At 43.7% G+C, this 22196-nt stretch overlaps 1 protein-coding gene across 1 annotated transcript in view; it reads right to left on the minus strand.

Annotated features, from left to right (window-relative positions):
* Nucleotides 1-3932, minus strand: part of PSAT1 (phosphoserine aminotransferase 1) — a 29885-nt gene extending 25953 nt beyond the window's left edge. The window contains exon 1 of the mRNA XM_061201168.1: nt 3767-3932. Within this exon, the coding sequence (XP_061057151.1) occupies nt 3767-3826 (60 nt within the window). The 5' untranslated portion in view covers nt 3827-3932. The remainder of the gene's footprint in view (nt 1-3766) is intronic.
* Between the last annotated feature and the right edge of the window lie 18264 nt (nt 3933-22196).

Consider the following 22196-nt stretch of genomic DNA (forward strand, 5'->3'; position numbering starts at 1 on the left):
AAATAAAAGAAAATTTAAGATGATTTCAATATGCTGTGCACAACTCCGGACATACAAACTGCAGTGGGGGAGGCACAGGGGAGAGGATCCACCCACCAGGCCTGTGAGGAAGCTTATGTCCCTGCCCACAGCCAATCCTCGTCCTCCCCCTATCCCCACAGAGCCCTGATGATGCAACTTACACTCAAGTTGAGAGTGAAATTATGCAACGTGACTGATGCTACGACAGTTTTTCCAAAGGCATGAATTTACTTAGAGATAAAAACTCACTTGGACTTAAAAAAAGATCAAGTATAGAAGTTTTCTGATAACAATTCTTTAACTGTCAACTTCAGACCTTTGGGAAAAGTCTAGTTCCCTAGAAAAATGTCCCTTCCACAATTGCATTTGCACTCTGACAGCAAAGGCACAAAAAGCATAAAGTTCTGGGGGACAACAAAAAAGTCAATTAGGCCCAAGTTAAACTGATAACTCAATTTTCCATCTTTTTGGTCTGCTGGGATGGGTGGGGTGGGCAGGAATTAGGAAGCACCTGCTGTGAATTAAGGTTCGTCATGGGTACTGATGTACTGATCTCTCCCCTCAACAACAGCCCTGAAGGTGATATTCTCATCCCCAATTTGCAGGTGAGGAATCTCAGCTGTGGCTCCAGAGGTACTTAGCTGTATGCCCCTGTCCAGCCCCTTGACCCATCTTGTAAGATCACTGCAATCCCATGACCACGTTCTGCCTTACAAGGACAACTGGACAGGTGGGACCCATCTTATGGCCAATCTTCCAGTGCCAGGAAACGGGGGGTGGGGGGGCAAGGCTCATTCCCTACCCCCACCCCCAAACACATAGCTCACTTACTAGGGAGGTGCCTCATTGTTTTCTTCCCAAAGGCAAGTAAAATGCAAATTACTACACACTGAAAGAAAAACACATATTTCATACATATATCTACATAGATATATGTAGATAGATAGATAGATAGATATACACACTTCAGTAAGAAGAATAGAAAGCCCTTATCAGAGATGCATGCTGCATTGTTTACGAGTGAAATGACATGATATCTGTGATTGGCTTTAAAATTATCCAGGGGCAGAAGGGGAGAAAGAGGGTATGGGGGAGGGAGCGCTGAAACAAGATTGGCAAAATGTCCTTAGTTGTTAAATTTTGGATGGGTCCATGAATTTAGTTATATTATTCCCTCTCTACCTTTGTGTATGAGCGACCTGCCATAAAGTAAAAAGAGAGAAAGAAATGCTCTAAAACTGTACACAAAATAGGTGAGATAAACCCTCTGTAGAAGCATCCTGCCATCAAAGGAGGTTCCCTTAAAAGATACAGGCTAAAGACCTCATAAAACATAATCTAGGGCTTCCCTGGTGGCGCAGTGGTTAAGAATCCGCCTGCCAATGCAGGGGACACGGGTTCGAGCCCTGGTCCGGGAAGATCCCACATGCCGCGGAGCAACTAAGCCCGTGCGCCACAACTACTGAGCCTGCGCTCTAGAGCCTGCAAGCCACACCTACAGAGCCCTCATGCCACAACTACTGAAGCCCGCGCACCTGGAGCCTGTGCTCCGCAACAAGAGAAGCCACCGCAATGAGAAGCCCACACACCACAACGAAGAGCAGCCCCCGCTCACTGAAACTAGAGAAAAGCCTGCGTGCAGCAACAAAGACCCAATGCAGTGAAAAATTAAAATTAAAAAAAAAAAAACATAATCTAAACTGGATTGCAACTTGTCTGAAAAAACACCATTTTAACAATAAAGAATGAGACAAAAAAAAGAGGTTCAAGAATTTGTCATCGTTTTTGTTGGACACATTAGCAATGGCTGATCAAACAAACTTTTGGCAAATCCTTGTCTTTAGTAAATACAAACATCTGTCTCTGACAGAATCATCCTTGAACTTCTGTTCAGACTGTATTTCTCTCATAGATAGTATTCCTTGAAAAGACATCTATAAAAGTTTATAACCAAAATCATTATAACAAGTTTTAAAAACTTCTACCCAAAAAGCATACCCCTCTAATCCAGTGGAGTTTATTTTTTTCAAACTGCAGAATGCAACCACTTTTGTGGATCATGACTAATTTTTTAATGAACTAGAATAGACCAGAGCAGAGTAGAATACAAAATTGTGCATGTTGTAGTCATTAGGCTAAATATTTCATAAGCCTTTTGTTTTAATTATGTGCAGGTACTTGCTCATTTTGTGAAATATATTTTTCATTGTGGTTACAGTCAAAAAAAGTTTGCAAAGCTTCTCTAATCCTTATACTTCAATTAAATCAAGAAGACACATAAATAGCAACATCTGCCCCCCCACCGCCAGCTTGGAGAGCACATAGGAGGGCATAAATCCTCCCAGGAAAATAAATAATAAATAATTGTACTACTGGTAACAACTGCCTTTATAATAAATGCAGAACAAATTACACAGGAAACAAATGCGCAAAAGACCCCAAAACACAGAGAGGGAAAAAACGGTGAGGGTAGAGGAAACGTTTGCACAGCTCTGGCAGGGAATCTCACCTAAAACAGACCGCAATAACTAAGAAAAAATGAAGCCCTGTACTCTCAGCTCCTAAGAGCGCTGCCCCCAGAAAAGCAAAATGTCCTTTCCTTTCTACAATTGTAAGATTCTCTGTTCTTATCACAACACAGAGAAGTCTCTGTCCCAGGGAGATTCTACTCAGTTCAACAGCAGCTAATTGTAAAGCACTTGGCTATGCCCCATGTTGCTACAACATATCATCAGAGTCATCCTGGTTAGAAAAATAAAAATATAACAGCAGCGGCAGGGGTCAGCGCGTCCAAGGCACAGTAGAGACTTGGCCTCCTTCACAGCTTGGTCGGTGGGAGGGGAGAATGGATGTGGAGGGAGTGGGTTTTGGAGGTTAGGGGAGGAGCCGGAACCCGGCTGGGGGCTGGGAAGGCAGGGAGTAAGTTCCACTTGCACTCGAAAGGTCTGGTAATGGCCCAGGGGAGAATTCAGTCATTCATTTGCTCCAGAACAAAGTGAACCGAACTGGGCTAGCAGCCCAAGGCCTACCAGAATTTGAATATTAGAATGCCTTTAGGGGACACTCCAGTTGAAAAAAAAAAAAATCTACGCGTGAAACAGAGAGGAGAAAAAAGGCTTTAGGGACGGGTGGGGTATCTGAGAGACAAGGAGGGAAAGCCTGGCCTGGACTGAAGGCTTCTAAATTTACATTTCTGAAAAGCAATGTTTCCAAGTGCTGGCTAAAGGCAACACTGCTTCCGAGGGGTCGTGCGCGGGCCTCCAGTTTGCAGTTCCCTCCAGTTAACGCAGTCCTCATTCACCATTCATTCACAGTATCCATTCACGCATCCACTCAACACTGCCTGGTTCGCAGCACTGCGGAGCGAGGCGAACGCAGAGTTGAGAGCTTTTTCTTTTCCGCCGCGCCCCCGGCCCGGCCGGATTGAAGGCACAGCGCCGGAGTTTGCAGGTGCGCAGCGCAGCGAGCCAGCACTCCCCGGCCGGCCGAGTTCTGCACGCGGCGCACCCGTAGCCGGCGCCAGCGACAGCTGCACAAGCAAGCCTCGCCGAGTTCCTTCCCCAATGTATTCTTCTAGAGGCTCACCCACGATAGATCCTAAACTGGGAGTGCACGCCAGTGCAGAGCGTTCGGGGAACTCCGGGCAGGGGGTGGGGATCCGGGAGCCCCGTGCAGGGATGCACAGCCACCCACGCGCCTGCTCCCGCCCGGACCGCCCTGCCGGCGCGCGCTAGAGGGGACTTACGGAGCGCGGCAGTTTGGCTGGCCCGGGCCCGAAGTTGACCACCTGCATCAGGGAGTCCATGGTGCGGAAGCGGGAACTGGGAGCCTGCTGGAAAGGACCGATCGCGTGGGCAGCGCAAGTCTGCAGCCGGCGCCGACTCCTTGCTTTCTTCCAGCGCCGAGCCGGCGCCCCCATTGGCCCGCGCTGTCGCTGGCCCTGCGCTGATTGGTTCGCGCAACGGGGCTCGCATCCCCATTGGTCGTGCTCCCCAGTCGAGACTCGAGAGCAGTTGCTCCTCCTCGCGTTTACTGTTTCAACCCCTTTTTTGATCAATGCAAGGCGCGCGGGAGATTGCACCAGCCAGGCGGCTCGGCTGCGCGCCCACCGGAGAACCTTGGGCGGCGAGAGGAGGCTACCCCTGCCAACTTGCGTTGGTGCTTCTGCACGCTTGATGAGGCGCTTTCCAGTCCTCCAACGCGGACCCTAGCCCCTCTCTCTGGGCTGCACTGGGAGATGGCGGAGTAAATTACCCCTCACCCCCATCCAGCCACATCTTCACCAGACCCTGGACTGGGCTCTGTTGCATTTGTTTGAACCAGCGGTCATTAATTAACCAAACTTTCCTAAGCACCCCCATGGGCGCCAGATACTCCAGGGGGGAGGAAGGGCCCCCAAGGATGGAATTGCAGGGTGAACTATGGGCCGGGGGTGGGTGCGTGGGGGATGAGGGTCTCTGCAAAACACCAAGGGGCCAAGGGTTAAAGCAGGATTAAGGGATGGAGGCGGCCAAGGACACTGAGAGAAGCCTTGGCCTGGGAAGCCTAGATGCTTCCCAGGCAAGTCCTTTTAAGTTGCTGATTCTCCATTTCCCCTCGGGAAAAGAGCGAGTTGGAACCTGGCAATACGTCTCAGGTTGTGTAGGCGCTGACAAGCTGAGTTTAGAAACGTGAGCAGATATTAACAAGAACGCGATACCCCTGAGGAGCCTCAGCCCAAGCCAGGGGAGAGGCCCAGAGCCAGGCCGGGCGCAGAGCCAGCGCGGCTCAAACTTTTCCACAGAAGTGTTCTTCTCAGAAGAACTCCAGTGGAGATCCACATGGGGTTCTGAAAGAGGGAGGTCCCCTTCCTGCAAGAAAAAAGTTCCTTTGAAGTCTGGAATTTCATCATTTTTTTGAAATGTGAATTTTGCCTTTTACTCCTTAATTTAACCCAGTTTCTTATAAAAATATTTTCCCAAATCTTTGAGCAAAAGAGATGCGCCAGGAATACACACAGTGCCTGTCCTGGGGCTTTCCATCACACCAGCCAGCGTCAACCACCTCAGTTTGAAAAGATTTGTAAACTGACAGGGCTAGGACTTTTGTTTGCTTTTTTGTGGTATGTGGGAGGGATGGGGCTGGGATAGGAGGCACTGCTTTAGGTTTGGGAGGTGGAAGGCAAAGTTTCTAGAAAAAGCTGAAATGAACAAGGTCACCGCCTTCCTCAGCACCTTCATTTAGAAAATTGCAAAACTGAGTAGAGGGTATGAACGTCAGTCCATAAACTCAGATGTGCAAGAATTGTCGCATATCCATTATTGTATATAATGACTTAGTGTAGACCCCCTAGCAGCTAATCTACCAGGGTAGTGGGGGAGTTAGCCTTCCTCCTTCCTGGAGTCCTTAATCCCAGGGATTTGCACAGTCCTGTGGTATGGGATAGGGAGGGAAGCATTCATCCATTTGGTCCTCCTTCCCCAGAAAATGTGGCTGAGTTTTCTCCACTGTTGAAGTCTATATGCTGCTTCAGTAAATTAGCTCTCTACCACTTTTATGACCCATTGAGGAATACAGGAAATTTGGGTGGGGTCAGGGTGGCTATCATCCCATCTGCCAAGACATGCCATGCAGTCATTCTTCTGAGGGCCTTGCAGTTTCCTAGATGATATTACAGGGAAGTAAGGCACACAGACCCTCTGCCCAGGGACATGCTGACCTCTGTCTCTCTCTCTCTTCCAACTGAGAGAAATCTCTTTTTCATTCTAAGAAGAATCCATCTCTTTGTATGTTTCTTCCTCACATTCTGTCCACAGACACCTTAAGCCGGGGCCACTTAGGGATAGAAAGACAGTGGTTAAGATTGTGGTGAACTGAAACGCACATGCCCATTTGTGGCAGAGTTGCACCAGCCCACCATACATTTATGCCTCCCCTTCCATGGAATAGAGTCTTTGTCAGGCTCCACATTTCACAGCTCCCCTTGCATCAAGGCAGGTCATGTGACTGGAACCCACCAATGGAATGAAACAGAGGATGTCACTTTCAGACCAAGGTGGTTGAGAATAGTGTGCTTCTCCACTGCCTTTTTCCCATTCCACAGGCTGAAATCAAAGAATCCAAGGCCCTTGGGGATGGTGGAGACACAGAAAGGAAGGAGCCCCAGTCTCTGAATTACCTGCTCCGGGATCGTTGTACATGAGTGAGAAATCAACTTCTCCTGGGTTATGCCACTGAAATCTGAAGGGCTATGTTATCCTAACTAATACACCATTCTAAATGCAACAGCTGCAGCTCAGATCCAGCTGGCTGTTGCCAGGTGAGGCAACCAAGGTTGCTCAAGCTATCTTCCCATATTTAAAGAGAAACCAGAAACCCAGATTTTTATGTGAAATTTCACAACTTTTAAACATCTACACATTTCAGACAACACTGTACAGATCGATATTGTGAGGGGTCAGACCTAGCTTCCCTGCAGGCCTGATTCAGCCTGCTGGTCGCCAGCTCTCCTTCTAAGGACTGCTTTATAGTATTCTGCCACGTATTTCCCCTCATTCAGCACAGAACACCCTTCCTCTCCCTGCCTGAATAAGGGAACAGGAAAAGGGAAGACACTGGGGAAAATGTAATCTTAAAATATTATTCTGTCACCCTTGCTTATTCTGCAGTGCAGGTGTATAAAGATAGCTCAGGGAACCCCTGCATTTCACGTGGGCCCCTCCCTCCTAGTAGATTCTCCTGAAATGTATATTTTGTAAATATCAGTTTTTCACAGGTATTATTTATTGAGCCCTTACTATGTGTGAAAGGTGGACTTCGCTGCCATTTCCAGTCAGATTGGTGTCCTGTTAAGAGGGGAGTAGGAAGAGAAGAGAAGGCAACTCTGAGGAAGGAAGAAACCTATTGGAAATGAGGTGAGGTTATTTCTGCTGCCCTTTTGGTAGCTGGAGATGAAGATCCTTTTTCCTTATCATTATTTCCAGAGAAAATGGGGAATGGGGCGAGGGAGTCATCACAGTTTATGTAGCAAAAGAAATTAAAAGTCACAATCCTATTACACTCTTCGTTCTGACCCCAACTGATAGGAAAATATATCTATCCTACTCACTGTATTACCTCAGTTTATTTCCTCACCCTACTTTCTTATTGTGATAAAATATACATAAAATATACCATTTAAACCATTTTAAAATGTACAATTCAGTGGCATTCGTACATTCACAGGGTTGTGCAACCATCACCACCATCCATCTCCAGAACTTTTTCACCTTCCCTAACTGAAACTCTGTCTGTACCCATTAAACAATGTCCCCATTCCCCCTCTCCCAGCCCCTGCAAACCACCATTCAACTTTTGGTCTCTGAATTTGACTGCTCTAAGTGAAATGGAACAGGACCCTGTGGGGCCTTCCCGGGGACTGACCCCTGTGTCCCCTGCCTCTTGTTTGTAGAAAAGCTTTAGGCACCTAGGCCTTCCCCGAGTTCCAAAGGGCAATTTTAATATCAGAGAAGTGAGAAAATGCAGAAACAAAAGAAAGCAGTCAAGCAAGACAAAATAATAATAATTTATCCATAAAACAAAGTCAAGGACCTTTAGTTCCTCCTCAAGGGCTGTAGATAATATCCTGTCATATCCTTGAATTGTTTTGCAGATGCTAAAGCCCCCACCAGGCGGGAGAAGTTAACTGCACGCTGCCCACCAGCACATAGAGCCCAGAGTGGTTGGAACCACAAGGTTGATGACTGACATTCCCGATACATCACCCTGTTACCCCCCTACCCCATCAGGCAAGCAAGCTGATCGCCTATAACCCTCAGCCCTAATGTTGCCTTTAAAAACCCTTCCCTGAAAGCCATCTGCGAGTTCAGGTCTTTTGAACATTAGCTGCCTATTCTCCTTGCTTGACACTTTGCAATTAATGCTATACTTTCCTTCACCACAGATGAGTGTCAGTAAACTAGCTTTGCTGCGTGTCAGGTGATTGAACCCAAATTTGGTTCGGTGATAAAAGTATCTCCTATAAGTGGAACATACAGAATTTGTCTTTTGTGACTGGCTTATATCACTTAGCACAATGCCTTCAAGGCTCACACATTTTGCTTTTTTTTAAAAATTTATTTAATAGACTATTTTTTAGAGCAGTTTTAGGTTTGCAGCAAAATTGAGAGGAAGGTACAGAGATTTCCCTCTACCTCCCACCTCTCCCTACACACACATAGCCTCCCCCATTATCAATATCCCCTACTGGAGTGGTACATTTGTTACAACCGATGAACGTACATTGACACATCATTATCACCCAAAGTCCACAGCTTGCATTAGGGCTCACTCTTGGTGTTGCACATTATGTAGGTTTGGACAAGTGTATAATGTATCCATCATTATAGTATCATACAGAGTAGTTTCACTGCCTAAAAATCCTCTGTGCTCTGCCTGTTCATCCCTCAATTCCCCCTTTTTGCTTCATTTCTAAATAATCAGTATAGAGAGCATTCCACCACAAGATTCACACAAGTAAAATCTCTAAGGGGATCATTTTAAGAGAAGTGATGTCTATGGACCAGTGGGCAACATTACACAGGGAACCGAATACTGCTTATATCTCCTAACATCCTAAAAAGATTCTGATATAGAAAAAGCACCAAGATTTTTTTAACCTGAAAATGTATTTATTTCACTACTTTTTTTTTTAAAGGAAAAAAACGAAACTCCTGGCACCATCCTCTCTAGCTGTAGACACACTATTCATCACACCCAGCATGCTGGCCCTGGTCATATACATATGCATTTTTTGGATCAGCACTATTCACCTGGGCTATCTCAGTCATTCCAGGGTCCCATGTGGAAGCATGAAAATGGACCACAGAACACTTGTTTAATCACCTGTCCAATGTCTATGTGTGCCTACAATAGAAACCATCATCTCAGGGTTTTGTTTTGTTTTGTTTTTTATAAATTTATTTATCTATCTATCTGTCTGTCTATATTTGGCTGCATTGGGTCTTCGTTGCTGTGCGTGGGCTTTCTCTAGTTGTGGCAAGCTGGGGCTACTCTTCGTTGTGGTGCACGGGCTTCTCATTGCAGTGGCTTCTTTTGTGGCGGAGCACAGTCTCTAGGTGTGTGGGCTTCAGTAGTTGTGGCACACAGGCTCAGTAGTTGTGGCTCACGGGCTCTAGGCTCACGGGCTTCAGTAGTTGTGGCTCGCAGGCTCAGTAGGTGTGGCTCACAGGCTCTAGAGCGCAGGCTCAGTAGTTGTGGCGCACGGACTTAGTTGCTCCACGGCATGTGGGGTCTTCCCTCCCGGCCCAGGGATCGAACCCGTGTGCCCTGCATTGGCAGGCGGATTCTTAACCACTGTGCCACCAGGGAAGCCCCATCATCTCAGTTTTAAGATGACTTTTGTAGTGTTAATAATCTGGTGGTAGTTTTGTTCTTTCCTTTTCTTTCTGGGGGCAGATCAAATACTAAGACAAAGGAAGGAGACAGAGCAAAGCCAGGGATATTGGGGGCGGGGGGGGTGGAGCCAGTGCAGGACTTGGATCTTCCTGCTTCTCCCCTTTTTCTCATACTCCAAACTCCGAAGGACCACACACACTGCCTCAGAAATAAACAGTGATTGTGATTTAATTTATTTTTTGGCTTATGTTTGGTACAGGAAGGCAGCAAAGATTAATACAAAAATAACAAGAATTCAAATTCAAAGCTGCCATGGGTGAGAGCCGTTTCTGTAATCACAGAAATGAAATGGAAGAAGAGCAAGGCAGGCACTGCGGCTGGAGAGGAGTGACTGGGAACAAGGGGAAGACTGGTTCAACGTGTCATGGTTTATGTATATGGCGAACAGACTTTTTAATGACATAGAAATATTCCAGTAAAAAAAAAAAAAAAAAAAAGCTCACCTCTTTGGAGTCACAATACTCAAATGTAGACAAATTTATAGCCCCTAACAAAACATTAACAAATGCATTCAGACTCATTCATTCATTCAACAAATACTGCATTCTTACCATGTATTACATAGAATGCAGGCACAGTCCCTGCCCTCCTGGAGCTTCTGGTGTTTGATATGTTTATATAGAATTCTTCTATATTTTACCAGTGCCATCTGCCCAAAGAGGCCTGCCCTGGACACCCTAATGTGAAAGCCTCCTCCTCCATGCCTGGTGCTCCTGAGATCTCTTACCCTGCGAACATCTCTTCTTTCCATAGCACAAATCACCTCTAACATGCTACATAATTGGTTCATTTATTATGTGTATTGTCTGTGTGGTAGCATGTAAGCTCTGTGAGGGCAGGGCTTTTTTCTGGTTGGTTTACTAATACACCTAGAACAGTGCCTAGCCCAGGTAAACTCACAATAAAGATTTGTTGAGCGAAAGACTGAATTTATAAATACGGATCTACTGTGATACATTTCCTAAAGCAAAGAAAGGTGTGTCCCAAAGTTGAAGTCTTCACCTCTAGAGACAGAAAACCGCTTGCCATAATTAATGAATTACCCCCACCCCATTCTGCAAGGTTTCAGAGGAGGTTTTATCTTTTCTCATTGTCTTATTCAGTCCCTTAGCAAGTCTGTTCTACTTCCAAACTTTTCTCCAGTCCATCTACTTCTCTCTATCACCTGCCCAGTCCAGGCTCCCATGGGCTCTTCTAGATTCCTAGACCTGCTTTCCTTGCATTCACTTTGCCCCCCTTAGAATCCATTCTCCAAACAGCAGCAAGTCATCTTTTAAAAACATGCATGGAGTATATCGTGTAACTGCCCTGCTAAAGTCCTCTAACAGCTTGCCATTACATTTAGAACCGCACTCCTAATGGGCCCACAAGACCCCCCTGACCTGGTCCTTGGTCACCTCTCGGCTCAGCCCTTGACTTGCTCAATCTCCAAACTGCTCCTTCAGTCCCAGGACCCTCTCAGGCTCCTTCCCTCCCCAGCATTCTCTCCCTCCAACCTCCCCAAGGCTGGCTCTGCCCATCTCTGTCAATTTTAGGCTCCATCTTGTCAAATCTTGCCTGACCTCCTTATCAAAAGTACCCCCAGCCCACCCTCCAGTTCCTCATCGTCTTATTTCCTGGGCCATTTCTCTCATAACTTGCCAGTCTCTGAAATACTCATATACTTATTCATTATCCACCCTAGAATGTACTTCCTCTGAGAGCTGAGACTTTGCCTGCCTTATGTACGGCTATACCCCAGCATGAGATATGGTACTTCTAGAATGACTATAAAGGGCAGGAAGAAAGAAAGAAATGACATTGCTGACAGTCTTTGTTGCTGGGAGAAAGAGATTATTATTTTTCTAGAACTTTCCATAGTGAATATTCAAAACTTAATCAACTTTTTAAAAGTTGGTTATTTTTAAATAGTGGGGTGAGGAGAGGCATAAGACCACCAAGAAGCCCTGGCGATCCTGGGATGCCACTTTGCAGCTTTGGAGAGCCTGTGACTGCTGAGGCCCATCCTCCCACCAGGTGTTTCTGCTGAGGCTGAAAGGCTGGTCGCTGCATCAAGTACTAACACGTCGTCCTGCAGTTAGAATTCTAGGTCAGTGTTTTCACTGACGATGGAATCCCTTCTATCCAACTGACACTGGATCCAATCCCACTTCTCTGACTTTGCACAACTACCTAAAGTTTACGACGGATCTTGGCGAGTTGCAGGTTGTTGAAGGGATGTGTTTTATGGGGGAAGAAGAGGTAGTTAGAGGAGCAGGGCTGGGGGGTGGGGGTGGGTAGTGTACAACTGTTTCTCAAACTCACAGAGCTGGAAGGAATCTTGGAATGTGATCTAGAATCATCTATTCACACACTCTGAGAACCAGTCTCTCCCAGCGTTGTCCTGGAGTGGTGGGCAGGAAAATTACATTCTCCTGTAAGTCAGCACAAAGCCATTCCCAGAGGATTGCCCAGAGATTGGGGTGGAGGCTTGCAGAACTGGGGAATGGGGTGAAATTATCACCATCTTTATATTAAGGCTGTCTACCTATATCAAAATATGAAGTATTTTCAGTGTGTCACACACGTTTTCGGGTATCTGTTATCAAATTCAAATTGTAGAGCTCAGGAACTTAGTGCAACTCCTTCACTTTCTGATGAGGAAAATGGTCCAAGGGGTGAAGTAATGCTGTCGGGGTGGAAGTGATGCTGTCTCTGTGACCTGCTTGTAATCTCTTCTCCCATTTCACAGAAGGAAAGGCTGAAACCCAGCTCACGGATCTGTCTAGGGTCACCAAGAATCCAGTGAATCAGACCAAGGAGAGGACACCAAACCATCGCCCTTCTAGTCCAGAGAGTATGACCCTTCTACTTCCCCACTTATTAAAATGATTTAAAGCTGTCAGGAAAGTCATTTAAATGCTCCCAGGAGAGACCAAACTCAGAGAACTAGAACTGAACCTGAGAAACAGACAAGATCTAAAAATTGAAGTGTGTGGGCAGAGGAGGCCGGCACATGGGCGCCCTGGGATGCTGCCACTCCCTCAGTAACAGGTTGCATCCTCTCAGGACAGCAGGTAAGGCTGCAGACAGCGTTCCTGTGACTTTTTACCGGTGCTGCTTCCTAGTCTGCCAGCCCCAGAGTTGATCCATGATATTTCAAGCAGCCTTGGTTAAGCTTTTCCATTTTTCTCTGTAGATCTCTGGTCCCTTTTCACCCTAAGCTACTTCTCACCTCTTTTCATTCATTTATCTCCAAGTTAGCTGTTGCCATCTTGCTAGTCCTCAATCTTTCTGCAACTGCTCAGTGCCACAGGGACATTTTAAATCATCCTTAAGGGGATGGCTCGGAGGAGAAGCTTTCTGACAGGTTTGCAATATAATTTTTTTTGCAATATAAATTTTGAGATGGCCCAGCATTTGGGAGATTCTCTCTTCTTCCCTATTTTTTTTAAAGTTTTTATTTATTTATTTATTTATTTATTGGCTGCTGCGTTGGGTCTTAGTTGCCCCGCAGCATGTGGGATCTTAGTTCCCTGACCAGGGATTGAACCCGCATCACCTGCATTGGAAGGCGGATTCTTTACCACTGGACCACCAGGGAAGTTCCTTCCCTATTTTTTGAACTTCACTTGTTTACACACTGTTTTGGTCCCTGGAGACACATATGGTACTTTGCCTTTGTTTTCCTAGATCTCCTTACACAAGAAAAATGTGAATAGCATTTGTTGTTCCAAAATGGTTTTCTCCTTTTTTTCAGTTTTCCTGAGGCAAATGTAACATATGAGCGCTTTAAAATATTCAAGCATTCTAGAAATTCAGAGTGTAGACAGAGAATGTCCAAACTTCAAGACAATTTTAGTTTAGGTATATATTTTGAATTGATAATATATTCATATGATTCAAAAGTTGAATATATAAAAGGTGTACAGTGAAAATGTCCTAGTCTTCTACCCCTCTAGGTCCCACTCCGTCTCCACTTGTAGCCACTTTTATCAGTTGCTTTAGTATCTTTCCAGAGTTTCTTTAGCAAATATAAGCAAATACGAATATATACTTATTCCCTCCCTCCCTTTTACACAAAAGGTAGCACACTACATGCACTTCTTTGCATCTTGCTTTTTAAATTTTACAGCAGAGCAAAATTTGGTTTAGAATGTAAAGTAACCAGAAATAAGCAGGCTTTCCTGATAGTGCAGTGGTTAAGAATCCACCTACCGATGCAGGGGACACGGGTTTGAGTCCTGGTCCGGGAAGATCCCACATGCCACGGAGCAACTAAGCCCGTGCGCCACAACTACTGAGTCTGCACTCTAGAGCCCGCAAGCCACAACTACTGAGCCCACGTGCCACAACTACTGAAGCCTGTGAGCCTAGAGCCCATGTTCTGCAACAAGAGAAGCCACCGCAATGAGAAGCCCGCGCACCACAACGAAGAGTAGCCCCCACTCGCCACAACTAGAGAAAGCCCGCATGCAGCAATGAAGACCCAACTCAGCCAATAAATAAATAAATAAATTTATAAAAAAAAAAGAAAAAGAAACCAGAAATAAAAGGCAATATACACATGTGTGCATACACACACATGGACACACACACTTCTTTTTTTGGTATAACTAAGCAGGATAAATTAATTGAGCCAGTAATTGTTCAGCCTGCTCCTCCTTATGGGCCTTAGGAGAAGGTCTGATGTTCCATTTCTGATGCAACAGTTTTGGATGAGAAGATCCTGTTCGACAGATAACAGCAGAAGATGGGGGCAGGTGAGCCCATCTAAGAGCCAGAACTGCTCAGGTTCATGTTTTGCTTATTCAAAGACACTGAGACTCAACTCTTTTAGGGCCAACCAAAACTGGGGATGCCTCTCTGAGGTGACTCTTTTTATCACCAGGAAAGAGAAATCACAGCACACGGAGAGACAGAAATTGGGAAATGGGCTGCTTCTTTATTCCCTGTAAATACAATGTCAGTACAATTACAGAACTCACCATCTGTCTGAGAGTGAGACTTTTCAACAGTCCAAACCATGCCAGGGTCCAGAGCTGGTGAAGTTCACTCCTTAGCATGTGGCCAACCAGCGATTATGCTGAGAAGTTCAGTCACGCCTCTGAAAACATAATTGTTCTGAGAAATCCTCCCATTTTGTTATTTCTCCCAACACAAAAACTAAAATTTCATGGGGTCAACCAATTACAATCTTCCTTAACTTCTTTTGGATGCGTGTGCACGCGCGCGCACACACACACACACGCACGCACACACACACACACACATATTTATTTCAAAGGAACAACCAAGCTTATTTTTCCAGAGGGACTTAGCCCTTTCAAGAAACACCACATTATTCTCCTTCCTCACAACACAGACAAGCTATTTCCTGAAAGGAACACAGAAACTCTAGTGCATTTTGCTTAAGAACAATAGTCCCAGTTCTGTTAAAAACATCTTATATGTTTATGTTGGAGGAACTCAGACCTACACAGGGAATTTTCCCAAGAGTCTTCCATAATAGCAACTCAAACCACTCTTCAATCAGCAGAACTCAGCTTCTGGCTACATATCTTTTCCATCTTCGGCCATTTCTACCCTGCAGCAAAACATCAGCCAGTGACAGCATCCAACCTTGGGACCAGAATATTTGGAGGACAGTTTGAGATTCTTCTTTCTTTTGCATTCTTTATGCCCTATACTGTCAATAAATAGCTGGCTTTTCTTTACTAAGTCAATTTAACTGGGGAGATATAGAGTATGCTATTTTTCTCTGTTTTACCTTCTCTAGCCAACTCAGGAAGAACAAAAGTTAAACCCTGTTAAAGAAGTGAGCAAGGGACTTCCCTGGTGGTCCAGTGGTAAAGAATGTGCCTTACAATGCAGGGGACCCAGGTTCGATCCCTGGTCAGGGAACTAAGAGCCCACATGCCGCGGGGCAACTAAGCCCACGTGCCTCAACTAGACCCCACACGCCCTGGAGCCTGCATGCCACAACTAGGGAAGAGAAAAAAACCCATACGCCACAACTAGAGAGAAGCCCGCCCACCACAACAAAGAGCACGTGCACTGCAACAAAAGACCCCGCATGCCTCAACGAAGATCCCGCGGGCTGCAACTAAGACCCAACGCAGCCAAACATAAATTAAATAAATAAAGGGAGATTGCTTCAAGATGGCGGAGTAAAAGGACATGCTCTCACTCCCTCTTGCCAGAACACCAGAATCACAACTAACTGCTGAACAATCATCGACAGGAAGACACTGGAACTCACCAAAAAAGATACCCCACATCCAAAGACAAAGGAGAAGCCACAGTGAGATGGTAGGAGGGGCGCAATCACAATAAAATCAAATCCCATAACTGCTGGATGGGTGACTCAAACTAGAGAACACTTATACCACAGAAGTCCATCCACTGGAGCGAAGGTTCTGAGCCCCATGTCAGGCTTCCCAACCTGGAGGTCCGGCAACAGGAGGAGGAATTCCTACAGAATCAGACTTTGAAGGCTAGCGGGATTTGACTGCAGGACTTCGACAGGACTGGGGGAAAAAGAGACTCCACTCTTGGAGGGTACACACAAAGTAGTGTGCGCATCGGGACCCAGGGGAAGGAGCAGTGACCCCATAGGAGACTGAACCAGACCTACCTGCTAGTGTTGGAGGGTCTCCTGCAGGAGGCGGGGGGTGGCTGTGTCTCACCGTGAGGACAAGGACACTGGCAGCAGAAGTTCTGGGAAGTACTCCTTGGCGTGAGCCCTCCCAGAGTCCGCCGTTAGCCCCACCAAAGAGCCTGTAGCCTCCAGTGTTGGGTCGCCTCAGGCCAAACAACCAACAGGGAGGGAACCCAGCCCCACCCATCAGTAGACAGGTGGATTAAAGTTTTACTGAGCTCTGCCCACCAGAGCAACACCCAGCTCCACCCACCACCAGTCCCTCCCATCAGGAAACTTGCACAAGCCTGTTAGAGAGCCTCATCCAGGAGAGGGCAGACAGTGGAAGCAAGAAGAACAACAATCCTGCAGCCTGTGGAACAAAAACCACATGCACAGAAAGATAGAAAAGATGAAAAGGCAGAGTGCTATGTACCAGATGAAGGAACAAGATAAAACCCCAGAAAAACAACTAAATGAAGTGGAGATAGGAAACCTTCCAGAAAAAGAATTCAGAATACTGATAGTGAAGATGATCCAGGACCTCGGAAAAAGAATGGAGGCAAAGTTCGAGATGATGCCAGAAACGTTTAACAAAGATCTAGAAGAATTAAAGAACAAACAAACAGAGATGAACAATACAATAACTGAAATGAAAAATACACTAGAAGGAATCAATAGCAGAATAACTGAGGCAGAAGAACAGATAAGTGACCTGGAAGACAGAATGGTGGAATTCACTGCTGCGGAACAGAATAAAGAAAAAAGAATGAAAAGAAATGAAGACAGCCAAGGAGACCTCTGGGACAACATTAAATGCAACAACATTTGCATTATAGGGGTCCCAGAAGGAGAAGAGAGAGAGAAAGGACCAGAGAAAATATTTGAAGAGATTATAGTCGAAAACTTCCCTAACATGGGAAAGGAAATAGCCACCCAAGTCCAGGAAGCGCAGAGAGTCCCACAAAGGATAAACCCAAGGAGAAACACGCCGAGACACACAGTAATCAAATAGGCAAAAATTAAAGACAAAGAAAAATTACTGAAAGCAACAAGGGAAAAACGACAAATAACATACAAGGGAACCCCCATAAGGTTAACAGCTGATTTCCAGCAGAAACTTTTCAAGCCAGAGGGAGTGGCATGATATACTTAAAGTGATGAAAGGGAAGAAGCTACAACCAAGATTACTCTACCCGGCAAGGATCTCATTCAGATTCGATGGAGAAATCAAAAGCTTTACAGACAAGCAAAAGCTAAGAGAATTCAGCACCACCAAACCAGCTCTACAACAAATGCTAAAGGAGCTTCTCTAAGTGGGAAACACAAGAGAAGAAAAGGGCCTACAAAAACAAACCCAAAACAATTAAGAAAATGGTAATAGGAACATACATATCGATAATTACCTTAAACGTGAATAGATTAAATGCTCCAACCAAAAGACACAGGCTTGCTGAATGGATTCAAAAACAAGACCAATCTATATGCTGTCTACAAGAGACCCACTTCAGACCTAGGGACACACACAGACTGAAAGTGAGGGGATGGAAAAAAATATTTCATGCAAATGGAAATCAAAAGAAAGCTGGAGTAGCAATACTCATATCAGATAAAATAGACTTTAAAATAAAGACTGTTACAAGAGACAAGGAAGGACACTACATAATGATCAAGGGATCAATCCAAGAAGAAGATATAACAATTATAAATATATATGCACCCAACATAGGAGCACCTCAATACATAAGGCAACTGCTAACAGCTATAAAAGAGGAAATTGACAGTAAAACAATAATAGTGGGGGACTTTAACACCTCACTTACACCAATGGACAGATGATCCAAACAGAAAATTAATAAGGAAACACAAGCTTTAAATGACACAACAGACCAGGTAGATTTAATTGATATTTATAGGACATTCCACTCAAAAACAGCAGATTACACTTTCTTCTCAAGTGTGCACGGAACATTCTCCAGGATAGATCACATCTTGGGCCACAAATCAAGCATTAGCAAATTTAAGAAAATTGAAATCATATCAAGCATCTTTTCTGACCACAATGCTATGAGATTAGAAATCAATTACAGGGAAAAAAAAAGTAAAAAACACAAACACACGGAGGCTAAACAATACGTTACTAAATAACCAAGAGATCACTGAAGAAACCAAAGAGGAAATCAAAAAATACCTAGAGACAAATGACAATGAAAACACGACAATCCAAAATCTACGGGATGCGGCAAAAGCAGTTCTAAGAGGGAAGTTTATAGCTATAGAAGCCTACCTCAAGAAACAAGAAAAATCTCAAATAAAAAATCTAACCTTACACTTAAAGGAACTAGAGAAAGAAGAACAAACAAAACCCAAAGTTAGCAGAAGGAAAGAAATCATAAAGATCAGAGCGGAAATAAATGAAATAGAAACAAAGAAAACAATAGCAAAGATCAATAAAACTAAAAGCTGGTTCTTTGAGAAGATAAACAAAATTGATAAACCATTAGCCAGACTCATCAAGAAAAAGAGGGAGAGGACTCAAATCAATAAAACTAGAAATGAAAAAGGAGAAGTTACAACAGACACTGCAGAATTACAAAGCATCCTAAGAGACTACTACAAGCAACTCTATGCCAATAAAATGGACAACCTGGAAGAAATGGACAAATTTTTAGAAAGGTATAACCTTCCAAGACTGAACGAGGAAGAAACAGAAAATATGAACAGACCAATCACAAGTAATGAAATTGAAACTGTGATTAAAAATCTTCCAACAAACAAAAGTCCAGGACCAGATGGCTTCACAGGCGAATTCTATCAAACATTTAGAGAAGAGCTAACACCCATCCTTCTCAAACTTTTCCAAAAAATTGCAAAGGAAGGAACACTCCCAAACTCATTCTATGAGGCCACCATCACCCTGATATCAAAATCAGAGATACTACAAAAAAAGAAAATTACAGACCAATATCACTGATGAATATAGATGCAAAAATCCTCAACAAAATACTAGCTAACAGAATCCAACAACACATTAAAAGGATCATACACCATGATCAAGTGGGATTTATCCCAGGGATGCAAGGATTCTTTAATATACGCAACTCAATCAATGTGACACATCATATTAACAAATTGAAGAATAAAAACCATATGATCATCTCAATAGAAGCAGAAAAAGCTTTTGACAAAATTCAACACCCATTTATGATAAAAACTCTCCAGAAAGTGGGCATAGAGGGAACCTACCTCAACATAATAAAGGCCATATATGACAAACCCACAGCAAACATCATTCTCAATGATGAAAAACTGAAAGCATTTCCTCTAAGATCAGAAACGAGACAAGGATGTCCACTCTCACCACTATTATTCAACATAGTTTTGGAAGTACTAGCCATGGCAATCAGAGAAGAAAAAGAAATAAAAGGAATACAAATTGGAAAAGAAGAAGTAAAACTGTCACTGCTTGCAGATGACATGATACTATACATAAAGAATCCTAAAGATGCCACCAGAAAACTACTAGAGCTAATCAATGAATTTGGTAAAGTTGCAGGTTACAAAATTAATGCACAGAAATCTCTTGCATTCCTATACACTAATGATGAAAAATCTGAAAGAGAAATTAAGGAAACACTCCCATTTACCACTGCAACAAAAAGAATAAAATACCTAGGAATAAACCTACCTAAGGAGACAAAAGACCTGTATGCAGAAAACTGTAAGACACTGATGAAAGAAATTAAAGATGATACGAACAGATAGAGAGATATACCATGTTCTTGGATTGGAAGAATCAATATTGTGAAAATGACTATACTACCCAAAGCAATCTACAGATTCAATGCAATCCCTATCAAATTACCAATGGCATTTTTTACAGAACTAGAACAAAAGATCTTAAAATTTGTATGGAGACACAAAAGACCCTGAATAGCCAAACCAGTCTTGAGAGAAAAAAAACGGAGCTGGAGGAATCAGACTCCCTGACTTCAGACTATACTCCAAAGCTACAATATTCAAGACAATATGGTACTGGCACAAAAACAGAAATATAGATCAATGGAACAAGATAGAAAGCCCAGAGATAAACCCAAGCACCTATGGTCAACTAATCTATGACAAAGGAGGCAAGGATATACAATGGAGAAAAGACAGCCTCTTCAATAAGTGGTGCTGGGAAAACGGGACAGCTACATGTAAAAGAATGAAATTAGAACACTCCCTAACACCATACACAAAAATAAACTCAAAATGGATTACAGACCTAAATGTAAGACCGGACACTATAAAACTCTTAGAGGAAAATATAGGAAGAACACTCTTTGACATAAATCACAGCAAGATCTTTTTTTTTTTTTTCACACACACACACTGTATTTTATTTTTACAAGAGATAAATAGACTAACATCAAGCATTGTACATGGATGACCACAACAAAAGCAACAATGATTGCAATTACCAAACATGAAACACCCTCATACTATGTCATAATATTGACATTCAGTCCAGTAATCCTCCACTGTAGCAGCTCCTTTACTTTGCAGTGAAAATTGATTTGTATATTCTAGCAAGATCTTTTTTGATCTACCTCCTACAGTAATGGAAATAGAAACAAAAATAAACAAATGGGACCTAATGAAACTTAGAAGCTTTTGCACAGCAAAGGAAACCATAAACAAGACGAAAAGACAACCCTCAGAATGGGAGAAAATATTTGCAAACAAATCAACGGACAAAGGATTAATCTCCAAAATATATAAACAGCTCATGCAGCTCAATATTAAAAAAACAAACAACCCAATCCAAAAATGGGCAGAAGACCTAAATAAACATTTCTCCAAAGAAGACATACAGATGGCCAAGAAGCACATGAAAAGCTGCTCAACATCACTAATTATTAGAGAAATGCAAATCAAAACTACAATGAGGTATCACCTCATACCACTTAGAATGGGCATCATCAGGAAATCTACAAACAACAAATGCTGGAGAGGGTGTGGAGAAAAGGGAACCCTCTTGCACTGTTGGTGGGAATGTAAATTGATACAGCCACTATGGAGAACAGTAGGAAGGTTCCTTAAAAAACTAAAAGTAGAATTACCATATGACCCAGCAATCCCACTACTGGGCATATACCCAGAGAAAACCATAATTCAAAAAGACACATGCACGCCTATGTTCATTGCAGCACTATTTACAATAGCCAGGTCATGGAAGCAACCTAAATGCCCATCGGCAGACGAATGGGTAAAGAAGATGTGGTACATATATACAATGGAATATTACTCAGTCATAAAAAGGAACGAAATTGGGTCATTTGTAGAGACGTGGATGGATCTAGAGACTGTCATACAGAGTGAAGTAAGTCAGAAAGAGAAAAACAAATATCGTATATTAACACATATATGTGGAACCTAGAAAAATGGTACAGATGAACTGGTTTGCAGGGCAGAAATTGAGAGACAGATGTAGAGAACAAACGTATGGACACCAAGGGGGGAAAGCGGCGGGGGGGGTGGTGGTGGTGGTGGTGTGATGAATTGGGAGATTGGGATTGACATGTATACACTGATGTGTATAAAATGGATGACTAATAAGAACCTACTGTATAAAAAAATAAATAAAATTCAAAAATTCAAATAAATAAATAAATAATAAATCTAAAAAAAAAAAAAGAAGTGAGCAAAACTTGAGCAAAGAACTGAAAGGGGGTTAAAATCAAGAGAAGACTCAGTAGTGATCCGAGCAGTGAAAAGCTGGAAGAAGGACCTCAGTTCTTGTCTTCTTTGAAGAAAGAATTCAGCAAAGAGACCAAGATTGTGAAAAAAATACAAGTGTTTATTAGAAACAAAATAAGTGTGAAAGGACACACGGGTGGACTCAGAGTGAGTTATGCACCATAGGGGCAGCTTAGGTTGCTTATATAGGGGCAGTTTTCCAGGTTGTCTCTGGCCAATCATCTCCATATTTGGTACTGGTGTGCAAGCACATCTCTCAGCCAAGATGGATTCCAGCTGGCATCTTCTCCCTCCTTTTGTCCTTCCTCTAGACTGAGGGCCTTCTCTTCACACGTGTCAGGCCGGGAAATCCACAGGAATGCACCCAGTCAGGGCCCAG

The sequence above is a fragment of the Eubalaena glacialis genome, chromosome 9, assembly GCF_028564815.1.
Source record: "Eubalaena glacialis isolate mEubGla1 chromosome 9, mEubGla1.1.hap2.+ XY, whole genome shotgun sequence".
NCBI lineage: Eukaryota > Metazoa > Chordata > Mammalia > Artiodactyla > Balaenidae > Eubalaena > Eubalaena glacialis.